The sequence below is a fragment of the Staurois parvus genome, unplaced genomic scaffold (genome assembly GCF_062004578.1).
Source record: "Staurois parvus isolate SC_StPar_1 unplaced genomic scaffold, SC_StPar_1.0 ptg002140l, whole genome shotgun sequence".
Classification (NCBI taxonomy): domain Eukaryota; kingdom Metazoa; phylum Chordata; class Amphibia; order Anura; family Ranidae; genus Staurois; species Staurois parvus.
In genome coordinates, this window is record NW_028319936.1 from 6,250,431 (window position 1) to 6,263,970 (window position 13,540).

A 13,540-nucleotide genomic window follows, 5' to 3' on the forward strand; every position below is an offset into this window, starting at 1 on the left:
TCCACTGCATTACTAACTGTCAGCATTCACTGCACTACTAACTGACACCATCCACTGCACTACTAACTGACACCATCCACTGCACTACTAACTGTCAGCATCCTCTGGCTTACTAACTGTCACCATCCTCTGCACTACTAACTGGCAGCATCCTCTGCCCTACTAACTGTCACCATCCACTGCCTTAATAACTGTCACCATCCACTACACTACTGACTGTAACCATTCTCTGCACTACTGTCACCATCCACTGCCTTACGGACTGTCACCATCTACTGTACTAACTGTCACCACTCACAATCCTACTGTCACCGTCCTCTCCCTTACTAACTGTCCCCATCTATTGTCTTACTGTCACCATCCTCTGCCTAACTGTCACCATCCTCTCCCTTACTAACTGTCCCCATCTATTGTCTTACTGTCACCATCCTCTGCCTAACTGTCACCATCCTCTCCCTTACTAACTGCCCCCATCTATTGTCTTACTGTCACCATCCACTGCCTTACTAACTGTCACCATCCTCTGTACTACTAACTGTCACCATCCTCTGTCCTACTAACTGTCACCATCCTCTGTACTACTGTCACCATCCTCTACCTCACTAACCATCACCATCCTCTACCTCAATAACCGTCACCATCCTCTGTACTACTAACTGTCACCATCCTCTGTACTACTAACTGTCACCATCCTCTGAACTACTAACTGTCATCATCCTCTGCCCTACTGACTGACACCATTCACTGCTCTACTGACTGACACTGTTCTACTGACACCATCGACTGTTTTACTGACCCCTGTGCACGGTTCTATTGACCCTGTCCTATGCCATACTGACCCCTATAATCTGCCCTACAAACTGCTGACTCCTGTACTCTGCCCTACCTATTACTGACCTATATACACCTCCCTACCTATTACTGACCTATATACACCTCCCTACCTATTACTGACCTATATACACCTCCCTACCTATTACTGACATATATACACCTCCCTACCTATCACTGACCTCTATACGCTGCCCTGCATTCAGGCCTGAAGCTAGTCAAGCAAGTCAGCCTGCAGTGCCAGATGTTCCACCTTCACGATAAACTCCAGCATCAGACTTGTGGGGTGACCAATTACCCTCCAAATATGAACATTGTGAATGAAAGTAAATGAGTTGCTCAGTGAAGTTACCTTTTAAGGCCAGCTAAGTTTATATTTTTATAGTGACAATAATTTTATTATCATTTTTCTAAGATTTACTTGTGTCATCCTTACTATTTGGTTAGGCCTTGCTAGTTAATTTCTTTAAAAAAAAAAGGCTGCCAATCCCTGGTGATCTTCGATCTCTTTCATGTTGTTCATGTAGATCACCTCTCAAAGGTTGCCTACTCCTGATAAAAAGCATTTCTAAACCCAAAAACAAAAACCATAGAAATTATTGCTGATTATTAGTCCTAAGTGGTGGCTGAATTCGTTTTTTTAGGGATGTTTTTCTATTGCTCTCAGCTGGTGCTCCTGCTAGTAGCACACTTTTTCTAGAGTGATAGCTCTCAATCACTGCACTGTATCTACAGAGAAGCAGTGTTGTCACCTTTAGGCTGCTCTGCTGATTTGGAAAACAATACCTACTCTTCTCCTCATCTTCATTACGTAATCAGGAGGGGTTTTGTAGTTCACAGAAGATAGCTGGGAAAACTAATAACATCGGTATATCAGTTCACTGCACAGGACATTGGAAATTGTACTTACCCTGAAAAAAAAATGCAGCCACACACATAAGGACTGGTAAACTGCAATATACAATATTCTTTCCTCGGTTTTAATTGGTTTTAGATTACAGCTCAAAGAAAGGTGTATAGAAATCTTACCTTGTCCAGCAAACTTTGTCAATAAACTCCTTCATCGTCATCTTGTCCCACTCCAATGCATGAGGAGCTTTCCACGGGGCATCCACAGGAATCTGAAAATATAATAAGATAATAAATGAAAGATGCATATGAGTCTATACGCAAGCCTTGGGCACTCTATTTTCAGAAATACGACTGTAATTTTCAAATCTTATTGTACTCAACTCAAAATAACTGTCACTTTTTGAAAATAAGTATCCATATCCTGGTGTGTTGACTTTGTGAAATAAGCCTACAGTCATTACTAAACAGACCATATGTCGCTCCAGGTAAGATTAGGCTCCACAATTCATAGATACACCTCAGGTGCTGGATAGGCTTATCTCCACCGAAACAATCAATTGAACCAGCAATAGGAACACCACACACCAAGCTGCAAAATAATATTCTTTCTTCATTAAAATAGCCAGCAGGAACAAGCACTATGTAAGGCATTTCACACTAGGCACAATGCTTTCCCAACAGAAAAACTTATCCCCATAGAGGGGGTATAGTGGTTGCTTTTGAAGACAAAACATAAGGACTGGTATAGAAAATTAATATAGTTTATTAGGTATAAATCCTTAATCAAAAATCTTTACATATCACGTTAAAAACTTTAAAAAAAATTACCAGTGTGAATGACAAGCATTGGCTAGATTAAAACACATATGGACATACATATAATGTAGGCAAACAGACAACACAAACATATATACAAAATAATAACATCCAGAAATCATGTATAACCATACAATGGATACAATGTGGCTAATGCCGCATGTGACTATAACTAAGAAGGTAAGTAATACCAATTGTATGGGTATCGGGGGTGTATAGTAGCCTTAACTCCAATATTAGATCAATTACATAACCAATGTAATTGGTGGTAAAGACCCAGATGGTAATAGTAGGCTCAGGAAGGGTGGATAAATGAAGCACAGGCTATATAGTTATACTGCAGTACTATCTGTCCATGAATGGTAGTCTCATTGTGAAAACACAATATATTGAATATAAAGTCCACAGTAGGCAGAATATAAAGGCCAGAATAGAATGAATGGCATCCAGTCCTACTGAATACTAATGGAGCAGCAGTTGAAGACACCGCAGGAATAAGTAAAGGACATGCAGTGCAATAGCTCAGAGAGCAAAGCAATTATTGCATAGCGGTAGCGGTGAGAGAACAGAGCAGGACTGAATCAAACCTGTAATATAGCTTAGTGGAATAGGGAACTACATAAATGTAGAACTTCCATGACCGAGTGCAAGTCCAGCTTATCCGTCCACCATACCAGTGTGTATTTTCATGTGTCTACAGCCAGCGCTCAGTTAAGGACATGCAACGCAATAGCTAGGAATACAAAGCAGACTAAGCTATGCTACTTTCTAGCAAAACGCGTTTATGTCATGCATAACGTCACGTGACACCATGCTTACTATGGGGGTACTCCATGTTGGATAGCGGCAGTTTCCCGACACACCAAAGAACAGCGGGATATGCCGCAAACCACATGATATGGAAGGTAGAGCATTGAAGAGCAGCCCTATTGGAAAAACTGCATACATAAGCTGGAGACGCATGGAACTGTATTCAGAAATGGTGGATGGGTAAGCTGGACTTGCACTTCGTTATGGAAGCTTTACATATATGAAGTTTCCCATTCTACTTAACTACTTAAGCCAGCCTTGTCTGTATATATCTTGCTATCTGCTCTAACCACTACCGCTATGCATGAACTGCTTTGCATTCCTAGCTATTGCGCTGCATGTTCTTAATTAAGTGCTGGCTGGAGACCCATGAAAATACACACTGGTATGGCGGACGGATAAGACAGACTTGCAATCGGTCATGGAAGTTCTACATTTATGTAGTTCCTTATTTCACTAAGCTATATTACAGCTTTGAATATTACAATCCTGCTCTCTGCTCTGACCACTACCGCTATGCAATAATTGCTTTGCTCTCCAAGCTATTGCACTGCATGTCCTTTACTTATTCCTGCTGTGTCTTCAACTGCTGAATTAGTATTCCGGAGAAGGACTGCACACCATTCATCCTAGTCTGGCCTTTATATTCCACCTACTGTGGACTGTATATTCAATATATCGTGTTTTGACAAGGAGACTACCATTCATGGACAGATAGGACTGCAATATAATTATATAACCTGTGCTTCATTAACCCCCCCCTCCTGAACCTATTACCATCTGCATCTTTACCACCAATTACATTGTTTATGTAACGGACTATGGAGTTACGTCTGCTATACACCCCGGTACCCATACAATTAGTATTACTTACCTTCTTATTTCTAGTCACATGCGGCATTAGCCACAGTGTATCCCATTGTATGGGTATACATGACATCCAGACGTTATTATGTTCTATATTTGTTTGTCGTCTGTTTGTCTGCATTATATGTATGTCCATATATGTTTTAAGCTAGCCAATGCTTGTCACTCACACAATTTTTAAAAAAGTTTTTCACATGAGATATGTAAAGATTTTTAAGGATTTATACCTAATAAACGATAATAATTTTCCATACCATCCTTACATTTTGTCTTCAAAAGTAACCACTATAGCCCCTCTATGGGGATAAGTTTTTGTGATAGGCTTTTTGGGTTTTGAAGACAGCACCCAATTTAGGAGAAGGTATACTGGGTATACTGGGTTTACTAGCTTTAATTACCCTCTTATTTAGTTTTTTTTACAAAGCAAGTACAAAACATTTGCAGAAGAGTCCTTGTAGCAAGCTTGTGGCACCGATCGAAGATGGACAAAAAGTGTAATCACCCCGCCGGCAGAGAAAGCAGCGTACCGAGTGATACCAAAGACATTCTAAATGTATGGAGGAGTGGGTGCCACTCTAACGATCCCCAAGAGTCAAATAGAAAGCGATGTAAGCTTTAGCTGGCCTCAGCTGTCACTCTGGCTATGCCCTCTGATGTGTTTCGCCCCGCCCATTAGGGGCTTGGTCACAGAGCCTGGGGAAAACAGACAGCACGGAAGCTATGTAGCATCATCGACCGTGAAGGGAGGGAAGTATGTGCAGGTGAAGGGAATAATGATAAAAAATAAGAGATAATGAAGAAGAAAAAAAGAGGAAACCGGAAAAGGAAAAGAGGAAAGAAATAGAAAGAAAAATATACATAATAAAGCATGCAAAGGATAATACATAAATGGGGAAAAAAGAAAGAAAAAAATATATATACGTAAAAGAAGGGAAAAAAACTCATTAAAAAAGTGGGGAAAATTGAGAATCAAATCAAAAAGAAACATATAAAAGAAGTGAACATGGAAGATATAATAGGTGAAAAAAAATTAAATAAATAAATAAACAGTAAAAAATGTAAAATAAACTTTATTCAAAACAATACACATAAAAGGGAAAAAGAAAAAAAGTATGAAAATGTGTAAAAGTGACAAGTGAAAAGATGAAGGTGTCCTGTATGAAGTGTGAAAAATGATATTAAAAATAATTTTTAAAAACATAATGAGAATGAAAATACAAAAAGGTCTGTTGTCCTTACTCAGGGACATCATATAGGACACAGGTAAGCGACAAAGATCAGTGACATACAGTCCATATATCAGGAACTAAATGTCAATAATTCTCAAAAAACAACGGGAGTTTATTTTGTTTTGTGATGTCTTCTTCATAGAGCAATAGAACCAAAAAGGAGATAAGTATATGGAAGAGTTCTATTATTCATAATAGTGGATGATATCCCATTGAAACATTCTGTTATTCATAGTTAAGGATGACATCCCATTCGTAGTTCAGACCTTTAGGTATCCGAGTCTCAACTCTGAATATCCAGGATACCTCTCTCTTACAGAGGAGAGAAAACCGGTTGCCTACTCTGTTATGTGGACCTATGCACTCTATAACTTGTACTCTAAGAGAGTGGGTAGCTGAATTGTGATGTACTCTAAAATGTCTAGAGAGATCAGTTTCTTTGTTCTTATGTTTGAAAAGTGATCTTGGATTCTGACACATAATCGTCTGGTTGTTCGACCCAGATATTGGACACTGCATGCCTGGCAGGTTATGACATAGATTACGTACTTGGTTTGACAGTTAACAAGTTTTCTGGTGGTATGGTCTTTGCCATTGGTGCATGATGGAACTGTGTGGGGATCCTCCACAAAGTGGCAGGTAGAACATTGTGTGGCATTGCACCTAAAAAAAGCCTGTTGTATGTAGCCATGTACGCTCCAGCTGTCTTGAGAGAAATCGGCATAACTACTGTATATTGACTATTGTTTGAGCCTTTCTGGCTACAAATTTTACGTTGTTCATCAGTATCCTCTTATAGTTTGGATCACCATACAGGATCAGTAAATATTGGGAGATAATGTGTTTTATACTCTGATATTGATCACTATACCGTGTTGAAAAAACCACAGACTCTGAATTCACTCTTCTTGTTGCCTTTTTTGTTTGGGATACCTCCATTGTCGAGAAAACCCCATCGAGGTGTTCTTAACAACTTGGTGGGCATTTGCAATCAGATGTTTATTATAGCCTTGTTGTGTGAACATATCTTTCATTTCTTTAGCGTGATTCTCACAATCCTTCAAAAGAGAACAGTTTCTTCTAATGCAAACAAACTGTACTTTAGGAATTGGATTGATGACATGTTTTGGATGACAACTGGAAGTGTGAAGTATAGAATTTCTTGATATAGGCTTTCTGAATGCCATGACAGTAATCTGCTGTGATTGTGCAGAGCCCAATAGGGTGACATCAAGATAATTGATGGACGTGATTTGTTGTTCTCCAGTGAAGCAAAGGTTCCAGGTATTCATGTTCAAATGTGAGAGAAAATTGTCAAGTGGTACTTCTTTGTCCACTATGAAGATCAGATCATCTATATAACGATAATACGCTTTAATGAGATGTCTGTAAGGGTTGGAAGCATTATAGATGTGTTGTTATTCCCAGCTGCCCATGTAGAGATTAGCATACATGGGTGAAAAATGGACTCCCTTTGAGGAACCTTGTTTCTGTAGATAGAATTTCTGATCAAATAAATAAAAATACGTTATGTTTTAACAGGAATGATGTACTCTCCAAATTGAACCATTTCATCTCCTGGTTGTAGTTGGTATATAAATATATGGGATGTCTCAAGGCTCGGAGGCCTAAGTTGTGTGGTATACATGAATATAACGATTGAGCATCACAGGTTAACCACTTCAGATTTTCATTCAAGAAGTCTTCCAGTATCTGGATGATATGTTTCGTGTCTCAGATGTGGGAAGTTAACCATGTTACCAAGGGTTGAAGTATAGTATCAATAATATTCCCCAAAGTTTCCCCTAAGAAACCACTACTGGCTACAATGGGTCTACCCTTTATGGGTGACTCCATTTTATGTACTTTGGGTAGATGGTGAAAACTTGGTATCACAGGTGAGTCAGGCAAGTTTTTTGGCTTCATCCGGTTTCAGAAGATTCAAGCTGATAGCTTCTTGTATGATCCTATAAAATTCTTGTTTATACAGAGGGGTAGGGTCCTTACTAAGGGGTTCATACACTTGTTGGTCAGTAAGTTGATGTAGTGCTTCCTGGTGATAATCACTAGAATTCAACACTACCACTGCTCCCCCTTTATCTGCTTCCTTGATAGTAATTGTTGAATTTTGTTTCAAGGTTTGTAGGATCATCTTTTGATTTAAACTTAGGTTAGATTTGCTAGTTCTTGGAGAGTTTTCAATATTTCGTGCTAGAGAGACCAATTCTCTTTCAACAAGTCTCTGAAAAAGGTCCATGTTCTCACCTCTAGAATGGACTGGGAAAAAATCAGAGCATTGTCAATGTAATATTCAGATGTTTTGGAGTTTCAATTTTGTCTGTTATTAGGATTCCTGAGTAACCGCTAGAGTCCAAAAAACTCAAATAATGCATGAGACAAAAGTACTGAAATTTTAAATTCAATGTGATGTGTCTCTGGACTCGGTTGAGTCTGTGACCGGTATTGTGTTTCTGTATGCAAAAAATGATTTTTAAGATTGAGATGTCTTGTGAAGTTGTTCACGTCAACTAAATGTAGAAAATAGGTCAAAATTCAAACTCCTTGATAGCACTGTCTATTCTTCTACTGATAAGATGTAATCCGAATAATTCATAACCAGACTTGTTGGAGGTTGATTTGACTTTCTACTACCTCAATGTTTACTTTTTCTTCTTAGTATTTTCTTTTTTGTGACCATGTTTTCCCCCCTTTGTTCTTGTTTCTGAGGGATAGAACTTTTTTGATTGAGGAAAGTCACTGTTCTCTGAAAAAGTTCTTTCAATTTTCTCTTTCTGTCCCTTGTACCAGATGTAGATGAAGATGAGAAGGCTCCGGTTACTTTGCCCTCTGTTTCTGAAAAGCAAACCCTTTTAGAAGTAGCAACAGGTGTAGAAGCCATTCTGAGGATGAAATGTTTGTGTCTGCTTGAAGTAACAGATCTGTTCTGTGATTCATTTGTAGACTATGCCTTCCTCGTAGTCCGATTTTTCTCTTAAGAATTTTGATCTTTTTGCTTTCATAATGTCTTCTTCCAGACTATTCAGAGACTTAGTCATTTTGGCTTCCCTTGCATTAAAGTCAAGTTGGTCCCGGAATATCTCCATGTTCTGTTGACACTGCATGATTTCATTAGTGAGGAATCCAAGGTGTTGTTTCTTATGTTCCACTATGAGAACCATCAGTTTAAATGAGGCTTCATCCAGGAACTGGGTTCAGCTCGTACTGAAGTTCTTATCTTCAGTATGGAAGGAGGGAAACTTCTTTATTTTTAGACCCCTTAAGTATTCCTCAAAAGATGCCACATCCCACCGAAGGTGGGTTTCTGTGGCCAATAAACATGTAGTTTATGAAATGTTGTCTCCTGGATCTCCTTGTCATCAATGTTCTCAGCTCAGAAAACTGTTTTACTTTTTGTGTTGAGTTCCATGGATCTATGTGTTGTGTCCCTAAAATGTGGCAATGGTGGAGACTGGGCCATTATGGAATAGCACAAAAATGGTGCGTTATTAAAAATTGGTATGTTATGTAAACTGTATGGAAAGGTTAGACACTGTGCTCCTGAGAAGGGGTACAGTAATATTATTAAGATGTCTGTGTGGCTATTTTCTTGGTGTTTCAGAGAGGAAACTCCCTCTCTCATCAGTGACAGCCATATACCAGTGTGGTATGAACAAAAAAGGTATTATTGGTCATATTTGTGCAAGATGAAAAATGGAAAATTAAGTGAAAAAAGAATATACAAGGGTGAAAAACTAATAAAATAATTGAAGATGTAAGAGTGTGTGATAGCAGTGGGCTCAAATTCAGTAGTCCAATGTCTCTAGACATTTTAGAGTACGTCACAAATTCAGATACCCACTCTCTTAGAGTACAAGTTATAGAGAGCATAGATCCACATAACAGAGGAGGCAACTGCTTTTCTCGCCTCTGTAAGAGAGACGTATTCTGGATATTCAGACTTGAGACTCGGATACCCAAAGGACTGAATTACAAATGGGATGTCACCCACTACTATGAATAATACAATTTTTCAATGGGATATCACCCACTATTATGAATAATACCATATACTTCCATATACTTATCTGCTTTGTGGTTCTATTGCTCTATGAAGAAGACATCACAAAACAAAATAAAATAACGTTGTTTTTTGAGAATTATTGACATTTAGTTCCTCCTGATATACTGTATGGACTTCTTGTTGCTGATCCTTGTTGCTTTTCCGTGTTCTTTATGATTTCCCTGAGTAAGGATAACAGACCTTTTTGTATTTTCATTCTCATTATATTTGTATAATGATTTTTAATATAATTTTTCGCACTTCATGACACACCTTCATCTTTTCACTTGCCACTTTTACGCATTTTCATATGTTTTTCTTTTTTCCTTCTTCATGTATTGTTTTTAATAAAGTTTATTTGTAATTACCGTATTTTTCACTCCATAAAAGACGCTCTTCCCCCCCCCCCATTCCAGCCGCCGCCGTGTTAGAATACCAGGCCAGCCGCTCGGCTCTTCTGTGCAGCAGAACCTGCTTCTTGGTCCTACCTGTTCCTCGGTCCAGCGGTATCCTCACCGTCTTCTCTCCCCATCACCGGCATCTTTAGTGCAGGCACAAGGCTGTGACAGCTTACAGCTTCACAGCCGGGTGCCCACTGCACATGCCTGAGAAGCGCTGCGCTTTGTGAATGGTCCGGCAGTCTTCTGGGACCTGTCACGTGTCCCAGAAGACGGGGAGGGAGGGCAACTCCATTGAAGTGGGAGCGGGTACCTGTCAGATTCGGGTACCCGCTCCCTCCCCCCCCTCTCCCCAAAGGTCCACAGTCTCTGGCCATCTCCTGTACTATGTCCGCAGTCTCTGGTCATCTCCTGTACTATGTCTGACGTCTCCGGTCATCTCCTGTACTATGTCCGCAGTCTCCGGTCATCTCCTGTACTATGTCCGCAGTCTCCGGTCATCTCCTGTAGTACATCCGCAGTCTCCGGTCATCTCCTGTAGTGCATCCGCAGTCTCTGGTCATCTCCTGTACTATGTCCGCAGTCTCTGGTCATCTCCTGTACTATGTCCGCAGTCTCTGGTCATCTCCTGTACTATGTCCGCAGTCTCTGGTCATCTCCTGTACTATGTCCGCAGTCTCTGGTCATCTCCTGTACTGTGTCCGCAGTCTCTGGTCATCTCCTGTACTGTGTCTGCAGTCTCTGGTCATCTCCTGTACTGTGTCCACAGTCTCTGGTCATCTCCTGTACTGTGTCCACAGTCTCTGGTCATCTCCTGTAGTACGTCCGCAGTCTCTGGTCATCTCCTGTAGTATGTCCGCAGTCTCTGGTCATCTCCTGTAGTACACCCGCAGTCTCTGGTCATCTCCTGTAGTACGCCCGCAGTCTCTGGTCATCTCCTGTAGTACGCCCGCAGTCTCTGGTCATCTCCTGTAGTACGCCCGCAGTCTCTGGTCATCTCCTGTACTATGTCTGCAGTCTCTGGTCATCTCCTATACTATGTCTGCAGTCTTTAGTCATCCCCTGTACTATGTCCACAGTTTCTGGTCATCCCCTGTACTATGTCCGCAGTCTCTGGTCATCTCCTGTACTATGTCCGCAGTCTCTAGTCATCCCCTGTACTATGTCCGCAGTCTCTGTGTCAGGAATGGACTGGCCAGCAATGGTGGGACTCACCTGCCTTATGAGCTGCAGTACCAGGGCTGGCCAGCGGGTGCTCCCAGCAATCAGAGACTCAACCTTGCAGCCAGTCAAACACCTGGAACTGATTATACTGGTGTATTTAAGGGATGGCCAGACCTGCAGACTCTGCCTTGGTGTGTGTTTCTCCTGGGCCCTGTATCCTGTTCCTGCTCCCTGTTCCTGTTCCTGTCTGATTCGTTGCTGACCCTGCTCTGATCCCTGACTTTATCTGACCATTCTCCTGCTCCTGATCCCTGGCTTGTCTGACCATTCTCCTCTGCCTGACCCTCTGTACCACGCTGCCCGCTACCTGCTGAACCTGGCTTGTGACCCCGACCATTCTCCGCTTGCTCCCCCTGTACCTACCTGCCCGATTGATATTGACCCGGCCTGCCTGACGACGCTTGCATTGTATGTACTGTTATCTGTGGGTGGTTGGTTTGGTTTGTTTGCACTGTGTTATGTTTTAGTATTGCACTGCGTTTATGTTTGTATTGTTAGTGTTAATAAATTATATTGTTTATAACATATCTGAAGTCTGCGTTTCCCTGCGTCAGTCACACACCTCTGGTCATATCCGGGAGCCCTGACATTACACCAAGGCCAATCCTGACCAGAAGTGGCTGCACAGGGAAGCCATCTTGGTTTGTTGATGGGAAGGATGGATCTGGATGAGGTTGTGTATTTATATCTGCTAGTGTTTGATGACAGGGAGTATGCTTATCAGACTCTGAAGGAGTATACCCGGGATGAACTGCTAGAATGTATACGGCTCGCTCATGTTCTAGTAGATCAGGGCACAGAATTCTCTGAGGTGCAGCCATTGATTCAGATTTGTGCTGAGTTGGTTTCATCTGGTACCCCCGAATGCAGGGATGAATTTTTGCTGCCATTTAGTGCCGACCAGGTAGAGTCCCTGGTATGGTTATTAGAGGATGATGTGGATTGCTTCTTGGAGCATTATGCTGCATGTTCACCACAGGTACTAAGAGATTGTATAAACGCAGTGCAGTCTTTGGTCAGACAGGCATTGTGTAAGCTCAGCTTTGTTCAACCCATACTGCAGACATGGACAGATTTGTTGCACCCAGCCTCAGTCAGCCTACAAAAACCCAGTCCTGCTTCTAATCTATTTCCTCAAAGCTCTATTCCTGCATTCCCAACAGCTCCTCCTGCCCTGCTATCTACCGCATGTCAGTACCCTGTTCCCACTCGCTGCACCTATCTTGCCTCTAACCCTGTAAAGAAGCCCTCTGTAGCAACTGTTCCCTCCTCTGTTCCATCCTCCAGCTCTTCTCTGTCTCCAGCTGCTCCATTCGTTTGCAGACCTGCGTTTACTTGCAGTGCTCCAGTAGTTAAAACCAGAAAAAAGCGAAAATTCTTTCCAACCAGTACCATCCTGCCAGTATCCAAACCGGTCAGCCTGCCGTCTGAGAACCTTCCTTCCGTGGTTCAGCCTGGTGCCTCGGCACCCGCACTTCAGCCTGAGGTCTGTACCCAGCCTGATGCCTCTCCTCAGCCTGATGCCTCCACTCAGCCTGATGCCTCCACTCAGCCTGATGCCTCCACTCAGCCTGATGCCTCCACTCAGCCTGATGCCTCTACCCAGCATGATGAACTGATCCAGCCTGATGATCCTATTAGGCCAGTTGACTCGATGCCCGCTGTTGATCCAGATGATCCGGTACCTGATCCGGTGCCCGCTGTCGTGCCAATTGACTCAGAGCCCGCTGTCGTACCTGGTGACTCGGTGCCCACTGCCTTGCCAGATGACGCGGTGCCCGCTGGCGAGCCAAATGACCTGATGCCTGGTGACCCAGTGCCCTCTGTCATACCTGGTGACCCGATGCCCGCTGTCGAGCCAGACGATCCAATGCCTGTTGACCCGGTGCCCGCTGTCGTGCCAATTGACTCAGAGCCCACTGTCGTGCCGGGTGACTTGGTGCCCACTGTCTTGCCAGATGACGCGGTGCCCGCTGTTGAGCCAAATGACTTGATGCCTGGTGACCCGATGCCCGCTGTCCAGCCAGACGATCCAATGTCTGACCCAGTGCCCGCGGTCATACCAGTTGACTCGGAGCCCACTGCCTTGCCAGATGACGCGGTGACCGCTGTCGAGCCAAATGACCTGATGCCTGGTGACCCGATGCCCGCTGTCCAGCCAGACGATCCAATGTCTGACCCAGTGCCAGCGGTCATGCCAGTTGACTCGGAGCCCACTGTCGTGCCTGGTGACTCGGTGCCCGCCGCTCCGCCTGGGGGCCCGAGACCTGTCGCTCCGCCTGGGGGTTCGGTGCCCGCCGCTCCGCCTGGGGGCCCGAGACCTGTCGCTCCGCCTGGGGGCCCGAGACCTGTCGCTCCGCCTGGGGGCCCGAGACCTGTCGCTCCGCCTGGGGGTCCGGCGCCCGCCGCTCCGCCTGGGGGCCCGAGACCTGTCGCTCCGCCTGGGGGTCCGG

General features: G+C 43.2%; 1 protein-coding gene across 3 annotated transcripts in view; it reads right to left on the reverse strand.

The window, feature by feature from the left end:
• The window catches only part of LOC149432483 (amine oxidase [flavin-containing] A-like), a 135,445-nt gene that overhangs the window by 70,137 nt on the left and 51,768 nt on the right, over positions 1-13,540 (reverse strand). For all 3 annotated transcript variants that reach the window (XR_016308990.1, XM_089665132.1, XM_089665133.1), the window contains exon 5: positions 1,861-1,952. Coding sequence is in view for 2 of the 3 variants with exons in the window: in XM_089665132.1 (XP_089521258.1) it covers positions 1,861-1,952 (92 nt within the window). In the remaining variant the exon portion in view is untranslated. The remainder of the gene's footprint in view (positions 1-1,860; positions 1,953-13,540) is intronic.